Source organism: Podarcis filfolensis (assembly GCF_964270895.1).
Source record: "Podarcis filfolensis genome assembly, chromosome: 8".
NCBI classification, from domain to species: Eukaryota; Metazoa; Chordata; class Lepidosauria; order Squamata; family Lacertidae; genus Podarcis; species Podarcis filfolensis.
The window spans coordinates 72,080,336-72,100,605 of record NC_139611.1 but is presented as its reverse complement, the minus strand read 5'-3'; the positions used below and the strand labels follow the sequence as shown (position 1 = coordinate 72,100,605).

The following is a 20,270-nucleotide window of genomic DNA, read 5'->3' as shown; positions in this document are numbered from 1 at the left end:
TCAGGAGGGTGAACAAGCAGTCAGGGGACATGTGCTTTTCCCTCTAACGTCAGCCACCTGAGGGAGCTGTTGCATGCCTGAGCATGAGGAGGAGAAGTTCTAATTTGAGATAAAATCATTTCAGTCAAACTTCTTTGGGGTTGACATTTGCTCTTGTGTTATTCCAGGGATCTCCAGAGACTGGAAGAACCCCCTGACAGTGGCGTAGAGTGAATGCTTTGACCATGCTTATCGGAAGAACATGTGTGGTGTGAATATGACCTTCAAATGGGACTGAAGAATCCCAGACTGTTGCTGTTCTCCACATTCTTATGTATCAGATGGATTGGGTATTTTCTGCTGAATAAACAGATACCTGATCAGAAATGGTACAGTTGCCTTTATCCTGCAGTGTGAGAAGTACGGTAAGCTTCTTTTGTGTATGAACTGACTGAAACAATGGCTTCATGTCACTAGACACATATATGTCATCCACTCCATAGTAGTGAAAGCACTGGGGAAGTAGATCTGAGCAGAGTTGAATCCTTGCATAACAGCTGGTGAGCAGCAGATTTGGCCTGGAGGGCTGGAAAATGCCCCTTCTCAAGGGCCTCTCCCAGCAAGATTGAATCTCCTCCCCATCTATGAATTGGGGAGGTGGGGGGAGGGGAGAACACACATTCCCCCCTGACTGGATGTTTAAGTCTTGCTCTGTGAGCCAAGAAAGGAAGGAAGCTCCAGACTCAGCTGTAGTGAGCATGGCCTGTGTCTCTCAGAGGCATGCCTGGAATGCAAACTCCCCTCTCTGGTTGGCAGTGGTTTCATCCAAAGTTCATTGGCACTTTCATCCTATTTATGTAGGAAGTTGATCTTCTACTGACAGAAAAATAAAGCTGCTGAAGTTTCCCTCATTCCTCCTGCTTCCTGATATTACTGCAGACTCTTTGCAAGGTTTCCCCACACAGTAAGTATCTTTCCCAGACCCACAGGATGCTCCAGTAGCTGCTGGATACCGGTAATAAAGACTGCTCCTGTTTCCTTCCTGTATTCAAGGATTGCTTACGTTCTTTCAGATCATCTCAACCTCCTTTTTCTCTCCTTTATGAATTCTTCCCCAGTTGCCTTCTCCCTTTTCCAGATTCCGTCTTTCCTTTTCCAGATTGGAACATGCATGGAACATATAACTAATTGCTATATTCTATAAATGTAGCAGTAGAAGAAAGACAGGACAACAGGTCCACCCACTGGCTCTTCTGAGAGACCTGCTCCCCCTGTTCTTCTCCTCCCTGAACTGTCTGCTATTGGCAGTCCTCCACCTGTCGGCAGCTGTGAGAGAGAAGGGAGAGCAATGCCTCTGCTGAGAGAACAGCTTCATTTCACTTCTCTTCTTCCCAAACAGATTCCATGCAATTTGGTAATCAATTTCAGATCTTTGATGCTTTACAAATGGGTTTTCTTCCCCCTTCCCCTTTGGATTGTCTTTTGAGATTTTAAGGCTGTGAGTGGGGACTCTTTGCTCTGCTCTTGGTTTACCGCTGTTACATAAAGCTGTTCTGCAAATTTTTGCAGTTGCTGAGCAAGTCGAATGCTGTAAATAAATAAATGAGTATCAAGAGTTCCGTATACGGACAAAAGTTCGCCTTCCCTTGCCTCCTAGTCACAGACTAGGGCAAGGCCACAGGGCAGGCCAATGACACTGAAAGCTCAGTTTCTTGTTGTCAAATGAGACACACCAACTTGGGGGACAACTGAAGATGCTCTTGCAGATGATCTCAGTGATTGGGCTGGACTAGAATTCTGGACTCGAAGAAAAAGAAGAGGGAGCCTGAGGGGTCTGCTTTGCTAGTGTGTTCCTTGCAGGAAACATACCTAGGGCCCCTTGTGCCCTTGGCAAAGAGCTTCATTGTGCACCCTTTCCCAAAATTTCCTTTATCCTGCAGTGTGAGAAGTTCGGTAAGCTTCTTTCACTTATGAACTGACAGAAACAACGGCTTCATGTCACCAGACACATATATGTCATCCACTCCATAGTCTGGTACATGATTTTTGCTCCATTGGCAGTGGCCTGTTTCACCAACCCCTAAGCCTTTGTTGGGAAAGCTGACATCATGGTGACATCATGAGGGGGGTGACAGTTGGGGTGCTGTCTGCCTGCGGGCACGGTGCGGGCGCTGTTGCCCCTGCTCCTGGCTGGAGGAAGCAGGCAGGGGAGTGTACAAGCTGCTTGGCTTTGCTGGCAAACCGTGCAGCTCCTCCTCCCTCCCAGTGGCGTAGCGTGGGGGGTGCAGGGGGGGCCGGCCGCACCGGGCGCAACACCTGGGGTTAGGGCAAATCCATGGGCTAGGGGGCGCAAATCCACGGGTTAGGGGGCGCAAATTACTTGCCCCAGGTGCTGACAACCCACGCTACGCCACTGCTCCCTCCCATGGCTCTGTGTACTTGGGAGTCGCGGGGGTGGTGCTGTTGCCCCAGCTCCGGCACAATGAAAAGCAGCTGTCCTAGTAGGTTTCACTCTTCCACTTCTTCCTGACAAAACTACCACCAAGTTCTAGAACAGAACTAAGTCAGTTACAAAGAGGATTGTGTGAGAAAACTGGAGAGCTTCCTGCACACAGGGAGAGAAAAACCAGATCCACAAATGTGATAAGAGTAAGACCAGGCATGATAAAACTTTACTTCTGTCAGTGCCGGCTCACGAGCGGCAGCATGGCTTTTCTCTCGGCTGCGTGCAGGAAGCTCTCCAGTTTTCTTGCATATTCTTCTTTGTAACTGTACTAGGACGGTTGCTTTTCATTGTCTCTGTTCCAGTTGCTTTAACACAGAGACTGACTGAAGTTTTGCCAAAGGTGGAGAAAACTCAGGGCACCTTGGAGCCGCGCTTGGGGGGGGGACTTTACCCCACCCCACCGCCCTAGGAGGAGGCAGGCAGGGGAGACGGGTGTCATCCCTGTCTCCAGTTGAGCACACCTCTGCACAGAAGTAAGATCCTCTGGTTTCAATAGAGCTCACTCCCAGCAGGGGACTGCACTTGGTCCACTTTACTAGCCCGCACAGTAAAGGTTTCACAACCAATTAGAATAGCTGGCGATTTGCTTGACCATATGGTTTTTGGGTTATCCAATCCCCCCCCCCGTCTCTTAACTGTGCTGTTTCCCTTGCCCCCTCCAGCTAATCTCTGCCCTGCTTGCCTCGTTTCTTTTGTGTTGCTGCTGCTGATTGTTTATGGGTGCAACTTTGTCTCCTATCTGCGGGCATTAACTTGGAAGGAAGTCTCTTTGCACTTCGTGGGGTGTGCTGCTGAGTTGGAGTGCCTGAGACTAAGGAACACAGGCTGGAATATCATTTATTTACTTGTAGGATCGCTGATCGGCGAACGCATTTGCCTTGCCCACTTTTTCCCTGGGCAGGAATCCCTGAGCAGCGAGGCCACATAAGGGTTAAGGGGAGCGAGAGAGCAGGGCTCCCTAGAGCAGCCCAGAAAAGGCCCCTCTCTCCTTCCCGTCTCCATGCTTTTCTCGGGAGGCCTCTGGGGCGGTGAGAGTTTTGGGCAAAGGGGAGGCTGTGGGGCGATGAGGGGGGTGCTGAGGAGGCTGTTGCAGGGCTGAGAGATGAATGGGAGGATCCCCTGGGTGGGTGAGGGGAAGGGAAGCCTGCAACAGCCTCCTCTGAACCCAAGGCCTCAGAGGTCCCAGCACCCCCCAGCCACCCACGACCCCCCCCGGGGGGAGAGGGCTCTTTGGGGGGCTCAGAAGTGGGCACCCCTTGAGAAGGGGGGGACTCCAAGTGGGGAAGGAGGGTGGGCACCCATCTCTGTCAGATGCTTTCATTGCGACCCCTGCATTGCGGAGGGTGGACTAGATGACCCTCGGGGTCCCTTCCAGCTCCGCAGTTCTCTGGTTCTGTGGGGTGGAGCAAAAGAGCCAATTCCTTGAGGCTGTGAGGGCTTTAGCCTCCAACATGTGTGCACTCGCCCTGGCTGAACGGTTCATTTATCCAGTCTGTATAACGTTTATTGCACACGTAACTTGTTAAGATACAGTTGTACATTTATCCACTCCATGTTTACACTATTTCCAGGCTTTGTTTTGCACATGGCACCTTAGTATGTTTGTTGCTTGAATGGTTACAAGTCTATCTCTATTCTAGCTATTATTCTAGTAAATTTGGTTTTATACTTATAAGCCAGTTTGTGGTGGTGTTGTTTTGTTGCATTATTATTACTGTCACCACATTTGATACTTTGTGTATATACTTTGCACTCACCATGGGCCTTGTTTGGGCCTTACAACACTGCTGGGCCAGTCCTGCTAGGTAGTTTCTTAGAAAACCTCCTTTCTCTCCACCATACTGTCCCTCTCCACTGTGATAGGAATTTTATGGTCTTAGATATATGGTAATGTTCATAACCGCACATACATAGATCAGCACAGGAAGACCAACCTGGAACCATTTTGATTCCTAAACTGACCAAATGTTTTCTCTGCAAGGTCAAAGTGGAAAAGCCTCCCCATTGTCTTTTCCTTCACAAATCCTGTCTTAAGGTTCCAGTTACAGATAGGTAGCCGTGTTGGTCTGCCATAGTCAAAACAACAAAAAATTTTTTCCTTCCAGTAGCACCTTAAAGACCAACTAAGTTAGTTCTTGGTATGAGCTTTCGTGTGCATGCACACTTCTTCTGAGTTAGTTCTTGGTATGAGCTTTCGTGTGCATGCACACTTCTTCTGAAGAAGTGTGCATGCACACGAAAGCTCATACCAAGAACTAACTTAGTTGGTCTTTAAGGTGCTACTGGAAGGAAATTTTTTGTTGTTGTCCTGTCTTAAGGGTATGTCTGTGTTTGAATAAGGGTGTGAGCCTGTGACCTGGCTCAGGAACTAAGTATTTATCATTACAAAAGACTGGCCAGGCTCCTCAGGCAATCCAATCAAGTAACCTGCCAGACAGGAAATAAACAAGGACAGGAGAAAAACAATATTGAAATTTCTGTTTTAAGACCACCTTTTCTGTGATGTATCTGAGGGGTGGTCTTACGTTACACCCCTTCTGTGATGTATGTATGATGTTTCTGGGGGGTAGTCTTGATCTACAGGATGGGAATTTCAAAAGACTTTATAAGCCCTTGCACAGCATTTTTGTGGGTCCTCCTCCTTTCCTGCATGTGAGGGGAGCACCCTGTTGCAACAGATCAATAAAGATCAAGCTTACTAGCTGCTTTGCTTCTCAATATTCTCTGGTTGGCCTCTGTTATTTTCTCCTACCAATAGGGAACCTATGTAAGGACTCTATATGGGCTCTTGGATACCCCATAAGGGAAAAGGGCATATTTTTATTTACAACACCACCATACTGTCCCTCTCCTAGGTGACTGCGTAAGTCATGCAGAAGCTTCCTGGGCTTTGGGAAGGAGGCGACAGGGGAACATTTAGGGGGCTAGTCTAGTCCCCCTAGTCCACTGGGCCAGGGCAAGTACCATTATGTGGTGGGGAAGCTTACACTTTGATAACTGGGTGGTGGTCTTTCTGCTTACACCCCCATGCCCCTTTTAAACTTTAAACCAAGGCAAGCTACTCACTTTAGAAATCTCTTAAGAAAGGTCCTGGGAAATACTCTAGGTGGTGATTTTGAGGTGCCCAGTGACACTGACCGCCGGGGACAGATTTTAACTGGAATTTTTGTTAAGCAGGAAAATGTTCCTTGAAATAAAACACCACATTTCTGCATTTCTTCTGGGGGCCCCTGATTTTGAAAGTGGGGCGGCTTAAGCAGGGTTGATTTCCAGCCAGAACTCCCCTTCTGGCACCTCTTAGGTGGGTGCCATTGCCATCTAGAAAAATAGCACTGGGCTCAAGTATTTAAAGGCACACCTCATTTCTTGCTTTGAGGGAAAGATTTATGACCTCCCTTTTCATATGTTTCCAGGAACTGAGGTGTCTTGGGATACAAATGTACCACACCTTATTCTTTTCTTGCTTTAACCACTTGGAGACACTCCCCCATTTAAGGAGAGAGGCTACCAAATGGCCAGGCTGTGGGATGCCCCCTCCCTCTTGAGGTGTGTCTGACCCCCATCATTGTGTATATTTTGCTGGTTAGCCAAGGCATATCTTTTTGCACATGCCCTGGGGTGAAATGTGAGTCCAATGTTCCACTCCCTCTGCAGAGTTGCCTGCTGGTTTTGCCTGCTGTTTGACACAGTTTAATGGAGTTTGGTGTTGCTACTGTCATAAGAGAATCAGGGTCAGAGAGGGGAATAAAGGAAAAATGATCCTAATGATATCATCCTACCCAAAAGCCCCCAACAATAATAAACTGTGCCTTGAAGAACGCATCATTGGGAATATGTCATCTTACTGTGTCTTTTCACGTATCATTGAATGTAAAATAATGTGTGCCTTTTCCATTTTAATGCATCATCTTAATGTAACGTGCCTGCTGCTATTCCTGTCTCACTGAAATGAGTCTGAATGCCCTTACTGGTGCCCTTACTGAAATGAATCTTTTCTCTATGAAGTGTACCTCTTTCTCCATGAAGCTATCCTTTTAAAATGTATTTGTGAATGTATCTTTTCTGAAATGCCTAGTATGCTGTACTTTTCTGAATGTATCCAAATTATAGTTTTAAAGAATGTAACAATCTAAGTATTTCAAAATGTATATACTTGACTCAGTATTGTATCCAAAAGGCTGCCAAGACTCTCCACCTCACTGCCACCTACTGGGTCTACAAACGATACCATGAATACACACAGATAAGAGCTCAAAATAAAGTAGTTTTATTTTCAAAAAAGTATGCAAACGTCAGGCTATCACACTCGAATTGATAGCAATGCAGAATAGGATTTCACGTTAACATTTAAGCCTTTTCCTGAACATCTTCCTGAACATCCAGCCTCACGATCTGCATACTGATTATCCTGTAGATAAAGGAAAAGCCATTTAAGCAGATCCAAAAATTAAATAACTCGAAGATCGACACATATCACCTGAGCCTTCAGCAAATTGACACCTCCCGAAAGTCTTTCAACATTCTATTTACCTTATGTTAATCCACTCTTCACACCTCTCATGTCACTTCCCGCCACCACCTCTGCTATTGATCTGGATGAAAATCAAAAGGTATAAGAATCAAGGCAGTCCTTTTGTTCGGGCTCTCTGACTCCGTGTCATTGCATGAGCGGGGACCCTGTTGCAACAGTTTTTTGTGTTGTTGTTTTTTCCCCTGTTCTTTTAATAAAGATCAGGCTTTGCTTTTTCTAAATCCTGGTGTGGTCTCTGTCTTTTCCCGACTGGTACAGAGCCTTCAATTGCGCTCCTTCCGAGGTCCTGGTCCTCCTTCTGAGGCAGGGACCCCTTGGGGAGGCAATTAAATATTTATTTCACTACACACTGGGATCCCTTGTGCCCTTGGAAAGGAGCTTTATCGTGCACCCCCCCCCCAAACTGCCTTTATCCTGCAGTGTGAGGACGGTAAGCTTCTTTCACATATGAACTGACAGAAACAGTGGCCTCATGTCACCAGACACATTCCGTGTATAACATGGCCCCATGTATAAGACACCCCCTATTTTGGGGGACTCAAACTTAAGAAAATGGGGGGAGATTGCCCAGACTTGTGGAGCTTTTCCCTATCAGCTGTTGCCTCGCCGCCAGAAGTCGTATTGACAGCAAATCCACACTAGCACTTGTTGCAGCCACCAATAACACAGCTCCCATCTCAGCCTAGCGGAAGCAACATTTTTAAACGTTAGTTTTGAGGACAAAAACTTTGTCTATTACATGGACAAATACGGTATATGTCATCCACTCCATAGTCTGGTACATGATTTTTGCACCACTAGCAGGGGCCTGTTTCACCAACCCCCTAAGCCTCTGCAGGGAATGCGCTGGGGAAGCAGATCTGAGCAGAGTTGAGTCTTTGAAAAACAGCTGGTGAGCAGCAGATTTGGTCTGGAGGGCTGCAAAATGCTCCTTCACAAGTGCCCCTCCCAGCAAGATTGAACCTCCTCCCCATCTATGAATTGGGGAGGTGGGGGGAGGGGAGAACACACATTCCCCCCTGACTGATTGTTTAAGTTTTGCTCTGTGAGCCAGGAAGAGAAGGAAGCTCCAGACTCAACTGTAGTGAGCATGGCCTGTGTCTTTAAGAGGCATGCTTGGTCTGGAATAGAAACTCCCCTCTCTGGTTGGGAGTGGTTTCATCCAAAGTTCATTGGCACTTTCATTTTATCTATGTAGGAAGTACATGCTATGCTGTGTCCTTGTACTCCAAATATACCTGCTGAAGTTTCCCTCATTCCTCCTACTTCCTGATATTACTGCAGACTCTTTGCAGGGTTTCCTCACACAGTAAGTATCTATCCCTGACCCACAGGACGCTCCAGTAGCTGCTGAATTATAAAGACTGCTCCTGTTTCCTTCCTGTATTCAAGGTTTGCTTATGTTCTTTCTGATCCTCTCAACCTCATTCTCCTCCCCTTGAAGAACTCTTCCCTAATTGCCTTCTCCCTCCTCCTGATTCCCTCTTTCCTTTTCCAGATTGGAACATGCATGGGTTTTAAATTGACTGCTATATTCTATAAATGTGGCAGTGAAAGAAAGACAGGACAACAGGTCCATCCACTGGCTCTTCTGAGAGACCTGCTCCCCCTGCTCCTTTCCTCCCTGAACTGTCTGCTCTTGGCAGTCCTCCACCTGTTTGCAGCTGTGAGAGAGAAGGGAGAGCAGTGGCTCTACTGAGAGACCCGCTTCATTTCACTTCTCTTCTTCCCAAAAAGATTCTTTGCAGTCTCGTCATCAGTGTCAGATGTTTGAAGTTTTACAAATGGGGTTTTCCCCCCCTTCCCTTTTGAATTGTCTTTTGAGATTTTAAGGCTGCAAGTGAGGACTGTTTGCTCTGCCCTTGGTTTAACGCTGTTACGTAAAGCTGTTCTGGAAATGTTTTCAGCTACTGAGCAAGTGAAATGCTTTAAATCAATACATGAGTATCAAGGGTTCCTAATATAAAAAATACAAAGTGAGACATTAAGGATATCCAAAGGGAAAAATATGAAGGACAGAGGTTCTGACGAACGGATTATTAAAAACGCGTGAGGCAAACAGTGGAAGTCTTTTTTTCTTTTCTTTTCCTTTTTAAAAATTATTTAAGGTAGATAATGACAAGATGAAATTATACAATTGAATATAAATATAGATGGGAAACGGCTATGCATTGTGAGTACTTATCTACTTTAAAAAAATTTCACTTATGATCTTTTTCCTTCTTTATTCTTTCTTTGTTCCTTTTTTCTTTTTTCTGATATCTCATCTTTCATTTCACTGCTTTATTGTGAATAGCATTTTATAGAGGTATAAAGAACTGTAAATATGAAAAGAGATAAAATATTCTCTAATTCTTTTTCCTTGGTTAGTTATATTTTCTTTTTCTTTTGTATTTTCTTTTGTTGTGAATATGTATGTTTTCTAATTTGTATTTAATAAAACTATTAAAAAATAATTCAAAAATTCAAAAATAAGAGTATCAAGGGTTCCATATACAGGCAAAAGTTCGCCTCACCTGGCCTCCTATTAGCAGAAGCAGGGAAGAGGAAAGACTCTCTTGCACTTCAGGTAAACAGTGTGAGAGTAGCCCCAGAAGCAGTCGTGCATGTGTGTGTGTACAGAGGGGTTTGTGCCTTGCTTTGGGTAGGTGTGAACGTGGCGTAAACCAATTTTCCTGTAGTTGATACATAGTTGCAGTCATCTAGAGGATGTCTTTGGACCTATTTCCTAATGGAAGTGATTTGAGTTAATGGTATGAAAACATGTGCCCATGATCAAATTGAGATTTGAAAGCCTGCTGTTGTCAGGATCTGGCTGGCTGCAGTGTGGTGAGAGGCACCAGTTGAAGGCTCAGAGTCAGGAGTTTGGTGGTGGGACACTGAGGAGAGGTCAGAAGGAGAGGATTGGGAGAAGGAGAAGGATGCTGAGAAGGTTTACTGAGCAGGGAAAAGTGATGACAGCGAGCAGTTCAGACTGAAGCAGATAAGGGGGGGCGGGTCAAGGAGCTGCTGAAGAATCATGGGAATGGCCCTTTCTGGCTGCAAGAAGCTCCTCCCGTATCCCGATCTCAAAGAACATGCAAAATCATGAGGAGGGCAGAGAAGAGTCAAGGGATATGCAGAGACAGTTGGAGACTGCTTGGGTAACATCCGGGAGAGGAGGAGCCTTAGAAAGTGTGGAAGAAAGGGACATTCAGTCCCGACAACAGCTCCATAAAAGAAAGACTGACCAGGAAGATTTGCTAAGTTGTATGCCATTTCCTTGAATAAAGCACTGATTTCACTGACAATGGATTCTTCCTCTTTGCGCTGACCAGTATCTGACCCAGCCTTGATAGATATGGCATGTACTCAGAAGTGAGTTCCTTGGATTTCCCACCACCACACCTGGTGGTACCACTCAACCATCTATTGATGGCCCATCACCAACTCCTGAACTCTCCCCTCCCTCCTGCTCCCCAGCTATCCACAGAGCTTGGCTCTAGAACAGTAGCTACCTGAATGTCCCTAAGGATGTGACATAATCTCTCTCCTTCTCTCTTTCATCTTACCTTTTTCAGAGTCATCAATGGCTACTTTCAAATACAAGGGGATCATTTTTACTCAACAGTTTAACTCAGTGGAAAAACTCAGCTATTTGGAAAATGACTTTCAACTGTTAGATGATGATATAGTGAACGTGACTTACCCCAAGTCAGGTCAGTGTTGCAATTAGGTAAATAGACTTTGGATTTAGACTTAAAGTATCCACTAAACCTGCCTGGTATAAGTTTGCTATTGACATAAGTCATGAACAACCACCAAGTAGCTGCAATGTCCTAAGCTTTGGCTTAATCCCTGGAAACCCATGTAAAATGAATGAGTTTAGTTTTTCAGATGTTGCGATATATAAGACCTTCTTCAACCAGGTATGAAGGGGGACAGTCAGGTTAGCTCTCCATCAGTGGGTACCGATTAGTCAAGGAGCAATAAACAAATAAATTATAAGAAATTTACAAATGAGGAAGGTGGACAGCAAACAAGTTGAATATATGAATAGACCTGTCCACCACATGTGAAAGTTACATGTTTTTCACTTTTTGAAGTACACAAAGTGAAACACAGACATTCTCCGAATTTAGCAATGCACTTCTTCAGCTAAGTAATGTGTACAAAAATGCATATACTAGAATAGTGTGCATAAAATACATACTTTAGTGGGGGGGTGAATAAAAATTTATTATAGTAAGGGAAAATGCTTTGTAGAAATGTGCAAGAAAATTCACAAACTGACATGGAAATATGGAGAATTAAATGTAAGATTTCAAAAAGGAGAAATCAAAATAGACGTATTACACCATCCCTAGCCACTGTTGATGTTCATGGAAAGAAGTGAAAGAACATTTGAAATTCATGGGGATGTCCGGAAACCTTGCAAAAAAATAAGAGAGATTTTCAAATCTTTCTTTCTTTCTGGGATATTTGAACCCAGATATTTACAGCGCTCGTGAGCTGAACTGAGAATATTCCCAGGAGAATCTTATGCGTTATGGCATGCTTCTGTCATGTCACTAGGAATGTTTTTGGTGCTGGATATGGGCAGTGTGGGTGATTTCCTTGCATGGGGTGCCAAACCGAGGGGGTGCATAATCACAATAATAATAAAACCTATATTTATTTGGTTACCTACTGAGAAGATTTATTAAAAAAGCAACTGTACCTAAATGTATTATTGTGAAAATAATTTTTTGGGGGGAGGGGAATTTTTGTCCTTGCTCAGGGCACCATATTACAAAAGTTGTCTCTGATGCTGTGTCAGGATAACCATATCTAAATGTTGATTTTATATAGACAAATATGCCATCTGTCTGTTATAGTTCTCATAATTAACACGCACTTAACTTAATGATTGAATTAAAGCAACTTGGATTGACAAAGGCACAGTAAGGTGATAAAAATCCTGTGAAAACCCACAACACAGGAGCTAAATCCTAGGGCTAAGAAGTCTATAGAAAAGCTACCTAGCAGGACAATTCAGGGAACCACAGTAAACTAGACTAAGAACTGCACAAGAAAACAGAAATCTAGCAAGCAGGAAAGTCAATGGGTAACTAAATTAAAAGAAGCAAATTATCAAAACCAGCCGGGGTGTGGGGGTTTTGCATTGTTTTGCACCCTCTGCCAATTGTATGGATATCTCCCTATGGCACAGAAGTCATGTGTATGTCAGAGGTGCCATGAGATTCTGGTTCTCTGGGAACAAGTTCCTTCCCTTGAGGCCAAGGTGGCAGAACTAGAAAGAGTAGGAGGCAGAGAAAGTGGTGGATGAGGCCTTCAGGGATGTGGTAGCTGGGCAACCTTCCCACAATGACAGCTCTCCTGCTGTCAGGAAGAAGGGAGGTCCTGAGAAAGGAGAACATCACTTTGAAGAAGAGGGAGGCATTCCCTTAGAAAGGACCCGTTTCTTGGGAGTTGGTACTGGGACCTGTGCTTTTTAATTTGTTCATAAATGATCAAGTAGTGAGGTGGCCAGGTTTGCTGACACTAAAAATACATGGTCAGCAAAATGGCAAAGGCAAGTCAATGTAAACAAGTGTAAAGTGATCCATGATGGAGCAAATAAGAGGAGGAGACAGATTCATGGAGCAGGCTATTAGTGGCTACAACCAGCTAAATAATATAGTCAACTTCACAACAGTATACCATCCCTGATGTGGGGGATCTTGCCGCATAGGAGGATGTTGAATAGCTAGCAGGGGACAAAGATCCATTCGAATGTTTAAGTTTCTCCATTTGATTTAGCAAGGGCCAGAGATTAATGTACAAGTGGTTTTATAGAAGAAGCCTCTGACTGGTGGACTTTCTCCTAGGTACTCATTGGATGTCGGAGATCTTGAGCTTAATCCGGAGTCAAGGGGACCCCACATGGGTTCAGAATGTACCACTGACGGAAAGGGCACCCTGCATTGAGTATGCCGATCATTTGCAGGTTGCCTTGAAAAATCCTTCCCCCAGGATCCTGACTACTCACCTGCCATTCCAGCTTTTCCCCAAGTCCTTCCTCCACTCCAAGGCCAAGGTGAGAGAGGAACGATGGACACATCAAGCCTGTCTTTCGTTTCTGTGTTTCTGACACACAGATGTGTGGGATATTGGAGCACAAACACTTGGCACAGCTCATTTTTAGGAGGATACCATATTTTGTACTAGAAGATAGAGGGGAATATCAGAAATCCTCTTAGCAGTTTCATGATTGCTCGAGAAATTGAACTGACCATGGTCCACATGCATGCTCAGCCCAGGTCCTCACTGCAGGTTTCTCCTGTTTCCATGTCAGGCTTTATTTATTGTGCTTTCAGTTTGCTGCCACCCAGGGCTGCCTGGGCTCTCCCTAAATGTGGCCCTGTCTTTGTAACAGGTAGTTTATACTCTGCGTGACCCCAGAGATGCCATGGTTTCAGTCTACCACTTCATCAAAGGCTATAAAGAATTGAAGGACCTTGGAACTATGGAAGAGTTTATGGAGAGTTTCCTGAGTGGGGAAGGTATGGAAGGAGGCAAATCAGCCACTCTTGTTTGCTGTGACCCAGCACCAGTGATGTCTACCATCAGAAAGTATTTATTTTTACGTAACTCTACAGTCCTATCAGAGAACTATAATTCCCAGTTGGATACATGGAGAAGGGGAGAAATGCAGGGAAGTCCTACATTTGTTATTTGCTTTCAAAGAAAATCAATAAATGTCCTTTCAGATGGGCGAGAATGGCACTAAAATGAGAAGAGGGTGAAACTTAAGGAAAGTCCTTAACAGCTGGGTGAGATTGGCGCCAACAAGAGAATAGATCAAAATCGATGATAGCAGACATTCTCACTGGTGGCAGAAAGAAAAAGAAACCTTAATGGAGAAAGCCCATTAAAGCGTAATATTATCTACTCATTCAAAGCTTTGCTTCTCTTGTATGTGGAAAATGTCAGTACATAGAGCAGTCAGTAGGTTGCATTGGACCCAGGGTAGCGTTGAAGTCTCGTGTTACTTATTTTGTTTTTAAGGGAAAATGCAGTTATTTTCTAGGTTCCTGAATGGTGTTTATGTCTACAACAGCATTCTCTACTCCCCCCCCCCCAATAACTCCTTACATTTCACCCTTGCTTCCTCTATGCTCTTCCAGTGGCTTATGGTTCCTGGTTTGACCATGTGAAAGGCTGGGTGGAGATGAAGGACAGAGCCAACATCTTCTTCAACACCTATGAAGAACTACGGCAGGTAAAGGTCCAGTTTTAACTGTGTTGACCTGCTGTCCCAATTTTAACATTATTCACACATGAAGCTGCCTTTAAAAATAAAAAAAAGATTCTTGTAATATTGGCCAGAAGAGGATTCCGAACAGGTGCAAAATTTGTTGCTACTTCTACGTACACTGCATATCATGTGCAGAGTACATTTCCTTTCTTCTACATGAGAGCAGATGTGCCAATAACCTGCTTTTCTGCCTCAAAAGCAATGTCTCTTGCTGACTCAGATGCCCCGTTGGTGCTGTGATGGCTGAGGGGAGGTGGAGACACAGTGGCTTCTGCACGGTGATGACAGAAAATTCCACATCTTCAAGGCATCCATCTTACCCAGTGCACATTGCATACTGGTCCTCATGCTCTCTGTGTGCCTCCTGATGAAGGGCAAGCTCTCTACATCACATGAGGAATCACAGCCATTTCCTTTTGCTTTCTGCAGGACCTTCGAGGCAGCGTGCAGAAGATCTGTCATTTTCTTGGCAAGGAGCTGAACAGCCAACAAATTGAGTCTGTGGTGGAAAACGCCTCTTTCCACAAGATGAAGGACAACAAGATGTCCAACTTTTCCTTAACACCAGACAACATTTTTGACCATACAAAAGCAAAACTCTTGAGGAAAGGTAAAAACATTGGTTGCCATGGAGTGCCAAGGAATAAAGCCATAATGCTCATGCTAGGGGTGAAGAACCTCTTCTTTTTCTGTGGATGTTTGAATGTCTCACAGAAAAAGTCTATCAGCAACCAGTCAATAGATTATAGAGTCAGAGATGACTGTGAACACAGTTTGCAGGTCCAGAAAGGGGTACAGTTTGCAGGATTGTATATCTTCCTCTCTGTGCAACATCCCATCTAAGTCTATCTATTTCATGAAAGTCCAGATCAAAATAAGGAATTATTCTGAAAGAGGCAGTCTAGAGAACAAGGGTGTGTCTGCACTATTTTGAGACCTGGATAATGCTGGGGACTCCCTGAAAACAGTTTGCAGTTTCTCCAGGGCACCAAGACACAGTAGTTGCCTCAGAGTTGTTTATGCTAGAGTTGGCAGGTTCTGTACCTTTCACATCAATTTGGAAAGCAAGCAGAAATTCAGCAGGCAGAGGAACAGACACACAGTTCCCGGAGCTCTCTGTGGTGCAATAAGAAAGCATGGCTGGATGAGACACCCAGCTGGTCCAGGTACCCAACATGCATGCATTAGTGCTGATGGAAAGCCAGATCAGGAGGGTGGGAATGGTTGGGGAGGAGCTCAGGGCAAACAGTCAGGGGGCATGTTATTTCTCCAATAACATCAGCTACCTGAGGGGTTGCCTGCCTCACAGCTGAGGACAAAGAAGACATGTCCCAATTTAAGTTGAAGTAATTTCAGGTGAACATCTTTGTGGTTTCCACTTGCTCTTGTCTTGTTCTAGGGATCTGCGGGGACTGGAAGAACCACCTGACAGTGGCACAGAGTGAACGCTTTGACCGTGTTTACTGGGAGAACATGCGTGGTGTGAATATGACCTTCCCTTGGGAATGAAGAATCCCAGATTGTTGCTCCTGATGTTCTCCACATTCTTATGTATCATATGGTTTGGCTAGTTTCTGCTACCACTGTGCTAATAAACATACCTGATCAGGAATGGAACAGTTGTTCTTTATTTTTTGAACAAATCACAAAGTGTCTTTAGAGCTTGGAGGTCCTTCTGCAGCAGCTGCAGGAGAAATGCTGAGACCAAGACACCCCTTAAACATCGCCTTCATAGACCTGATGAAGGCCTCCAACCTCGTCAACCAAAAAGGACTCTTCAGACTGCTCAAGATAGGATGCCCATGGAAGCTTCATGAGATGATTGTGTTCTTCCATGATAACATGCCCGGCACCGTCCAATATGACGGCTCATTCTCAGATGCCTTCTCTATTTGTGTTCTTTTTTAAAATGTATGAACTGCTCTTAGAAAACTTCCTCTTTGGATGCTAAACAGCAGGGTAAAATGAATAGATTTATATAATAGGTTAGAGACTGGGTAAATGAATATTTATCTGTTCATTCATAAAAATATTTATATACCACTGTATCATAAAACTAAACAGTAAAATCACAAAAAGCTAAGAACAAGTTAAAAAACAAACAAAAAATAATTAAAAACAAACAGCAACAGACCATAGTGGGAGATGTACTCTTAATGGCCTGCACTGGCCTGGCACAACAGAGAATTTTCAAGCAGGCGTTTAAAAGGTGGTACAGAAGGCTCCCGCTTAATCTCTGTTGGCAAGGGGTTCCACAGGGCAAGGCCTATGACACTGAAAGCGCAGTTTCTTGTTTTCTAATGAGACACATCAACATGGGGCACAACTGAAGATGCTCCTTTGTAAATCAATGCAAGTAGCTTGAACCTGGCTCAGTAGCCGATGAGCAGCCAGTGCAGCTGTTTTAACAGTGGTGTCACATGTTCTCAACCAGAAGCTCCCATTAGCAATATGGCTGCAGCATTCTGCAGTAGCTGGAGTTTCCGAACCAGACCCACAGGCAGCCCCACAAGGAACACATTACAGTAATCTAGCCTCAAGAGTACCAGTGCATGAACTACAGTGGTCATGCTACAGATTGGGGCAAAAGCTATTCTCAGCTGGCATGCTGCTTGAAGAAAAGTGGGAAGAGCAAAGACCAGAAGAAAAAGAAGAGAAGAGGCAGCCAGTGGTGGAAAGTTCTTCACAAGTTGAATTGCAGACTGATTCAGGCCTATTCCAGTGACGGTGGGGGCAGGGATCTAGGCTTAGGCTGAGTCAGGTTGAGGCAGCCCAGGATATCAGAGAGATCCAGGCCTGTTACAGGACGTGGCGTTGGGTGGGGAGCCTGAGGGGTCTGCTTTGCTAGGATGTTCCATGCAGGGAATCAGTGGCGTAACTAGGTTCCCTTGTGCCCTCGGCAAGGAGCTTAATTGTGCACCCCTCCCCCCCAAATTGCCTTTATCCTGCGGGTGAGAAGTACACACAGTGATTTTTGCACCACTGGCAGGAACCAGTTTCATCAGCTCCTAAGTTTCTGCTGGGAATGCCCTGGGGAAGCAGATCTGAATGATGAGCTGCTGAAGAATCACGGAAATGACCCTCTCTGGCTGCAAGAAGCTCCTCTTGTATCCCAATCTCAAAGAACATGTAAGATCATGAGGAGGGGAAAAGAAGAGACCAGAGATGAACATAGACAGTTGGAGACTGCTTGGGCAACATCCGGGAGAGGAGGTGCCTTAGAAAGTCTGCAAGAAAGGGACATTCAGTCCAGACAACAGCTCTATATGGGAAAGACTGACCTGGAAAAATTGTTGAGTTGCCATTTCCTTGAATAAAGCATTAATTTCACTGACAATGGACTCTGCCTCTTCGTGCTGACCAGTATCTGACCCAGCGCTGCCAGATATGACATGTAGTCAGAATTGAGTTTCTTGAATTTTTTTCCACCACACCTGGTGGTACCACTTGAGCATCTACTGATGGCCCACCACCACCTCCTGAACTCTCCCCTGCCCCCAGTTATCCCCGGAATTTGGCTCTAGAACAGTAGCTACCCTAAGGATGTGGCATAATCTCTCTCCCTCTCTCTCCCATAGCTTCAGTTTTTCAGTATCATCAATGCCTTATTTCAAATACAAGGGGATTCCATTTTCTCCAGAATTGTACTCAGAGGAAACACTCACCTATGTGGAAAATGACTTCAAACTGTTGGATGATGATAAATGATCTATGGAAGCCGCCCAGAGTGGCTGGGGAGGCCCAGCCAGATGGGCAGGGTATAAATAATAAATTATTATTATTATTATTATTATTATTATTATTATTATTATTATGAATGTCACTTACCCCAAGTCGGCTCAGTATTGCAATTAGGTAAATAGAGTTTGGATTTAGTGGACATAGTGTCCACTAAACCTGTCAGCTATATGTTTGCTTTTGACATAAGTCATGAACAACCACCATGTAGCTGCATAGTCCTAAGCTTTGGCTTTATCCCTGGAAACCCATGAAAAACGAATGAGTTTTTCAGATACAGTCATACCTTGGATCCCAAATGTCTCCGAAGCTGAACCTTCTGGCTCCCGAACAATCAAAAACTGGAAATGAGTGTTCTGGTTTTTGAACCTTTTTCCGATGCCAAACATCCAGCACAGCTTCTATTGTTTCTGACACACCTGCACAATCGGAAACCAATTGGATGCCTCACCTTGGTTTCCGAAAATGGACTTCCGGAACGGATTCTGTTCGATTTCCAAGGTACAACTGTATTGTGATATATAGGAGCTTCGTAAACGAGGTATCAAGGGGAAGTTCGGTTAGTTCTCCATCTCTGGATAATGATTAGTCAAGGAGCAACAAGCAAATAAATGTTAAGAAATTTATAAAGAAAGAAGGATGGGCAGCAAACAAGTTGAACATCTGAATAGACCTGTGTGCCCAAGATATCCTTCATTTCCTGTAAAATCTGGTTCCAAAATCTGCGCACGTGCATAAGTCCACCACATGTGAAAGTTACATGTTTTCCACTTTCTGAAGTACACGAAGTGAAACACAGGCAATCCCTGAATTTTGCAATGCACTTTTTCAGCTAAGTAATGTGTACAAAAATGCATATACTAGACTAAGTGTGCATAAAATGCATACTTTAGTGGGAAAAACATAGAAATGCATTATATTAGGGGGAAATGCTTTGTAAAAATGTGCAAGAGAATTCACAAACTGACTTGGAAATATGGAGAACTGAATTTAATATTTCAAAAATGAGAAATCAAAATAGACATATTACACCATCCCTAGCCACGGTTGATGTTCACAGAAGGAAGTGAAAGAACCCTTGAAATTCCTGGGGAAGTCTGGAAAACTTGAACAAAAATAAGAGAGATTTCCACATCATTCTTTCTTTCTGGGATATGTGAACCCAGATATTTACAGGGGTCTTGAACTGAACTGAGAATATTCCCAGGAGAATCTTATACGTTATGGCATGCTTCTGTCATGTCACTAGGAATGCTGTCGGTGCTGAATATGGGTGGTGTGGGTGGTTCCCTTGAAAAAGGGGTCCAAGCCAAGGGGGTTCATAATCATAATAACAATCAAACCTATACTTATATGGTTACCTACAGAGATTTATTAAAAAAGCAACTGTACCTAAAGGTATTATGGTTAAAATATTGGGGGGGGGGAGGGGTAAATTTTGTCCTTGCTCAGGGCACCATATTACCAAAATCTCTGATGCTGTGTCAGGATAACCATCTCTAAAGGTTGATAGTATGTAGACAAATGTGCCATCACTTCCTTCACCTCCTCGTCCTTAAGGTTCCAATCCAGTAATAATCTGTATGTTTTTGATAATTTTTATTATTATCATTTAATAATAGTTTTCTTTCTAAATTTGATATCTTTGTGTCAAATCTTTTTTTGTGTCTGATTTTAAAATTTCATTTAGCTGGTAATATTGATGCCAGTTCACGCCTGCCTGCTTGAGTTCTTAGTATTTTTTTTATTTTCAATTGGTTATTTTCTTCTTCTAATATTTCCTTGTATGTTAGACAATTAATGTCCATGTTTTTCTTTTTCACTACTGTTGCAAATTTCACTACGGTATAGGTAAAGGTAAAAGTACCCCTGCCCATACGGGCCAGTCGTGTCCGACTCTAGGGTGAGCCGGCGCCGTCCGAAGACACTTCCAGGTCACGTGGCCAGCGTGACGAAGCTGCAGCTGGCAAGCCAGCACCAGCGCAGCACACGGAAATGCCGTTTACCTTCCCGCTATAAAGCGGCCCCAATTTATCTACTTGCACTTAAGAATGTTTTCGAACTGCTAGGTGGGCAGGAGCTGGGACCAGACGACGGGAGCTCACCCCGCCGTGGGGATTCAAACCGCTGACCATACGATCGGCAAGTCCTAGGCACTGAGGTTTTACCCACAGCGCCACCCGCGTCCCGACCTCACTATGGTATACTATTCCATAATTCTGGGAATCTTGCCCGAT

The 20,270-nt window shown here is 44.4% G+C and overlaps 3 protein-coding genes across 5 annotated transcripts in view; all 3 read left to right on the top strand.

Moving 5' to 3' along the window:
* The window catches only part of LOC310769052 (membrane-spanning 4-domains subfamily A member 4A-like), a 639,318-nt gene that overhangs the window by 256,773 nt on the left and 362,275 nt on the right, over positions 1-20,270 (top strand). The gene's annotated exons all lie outside the window — the stretch shown is intronic.
* Positions 1-20,270, top strand: part of LOC310768902 (sulfotransferase 2B1-like) — a 53,585-nt gene that overhangs the window by 29,016 nt on the left and 4,299 nt on the right. The gene's annotated exons all lie outside the window — the stretch shown is intronic.
* On the top strand, positions 892-15,907 carry LOC310768921 (sulfotransferase 2B1-like). Of its 3 annotated transcripts, none has more exons than XM_083627848.1 (7): positions 895-943; positions 10,577-10,714; positions 12,866-13,074; positions 13,414-13,540; positions 14,165-14,259; positions 14,725-14,905; positions 15,695-15,907. In XM_083627848.1, exons 2-7 carry the CDS (start codon positions 10,585-10,587, stop codon positions 15,802-15,804), a joined length of 852 nt encoding a protein of 283 aa, XP_083483974.1. In that variant the 5' UTR covers positions 895-943; positions 10,577-10,584; the 3' UTR covers positions 15,805-15,907. The 3 variants fall into 3 exon arrangements, with proteins under 3 accessions (XP_083483975.1, XP_083483974.1, XP_083483973.1); XM_083627847.1 differs by lacking the exon at positions 895-943 and adding an exon at positions 3,471-3,513; XM_083627849.1 differs by lacking the exon at positions 10,577-10,714 and having other exon boundaries at positions 892-943.

Coding starts and splice junctions, on each gene's coding strand:
- LOC310768921 (XM_083627847.1), top strand. CDS start 3,486: ATGCTTTTCTCGGGAGGCCTCTGGGGCG. Junction 10,715..12,865: donor CGTGACTTACCCCAAGTCAG/GTCAGTGTTGCA, acceptor ACTTTCTCCTAG/GTACTCATTGGATGTCGGAG. Junction 14,906..15,694: donor AGCAAAACTCTTGAGGAAAG/GTAAAAACATTG, acceptor GTCTTGTTCTAG/GGATCTGCGGGGACTGGAAG.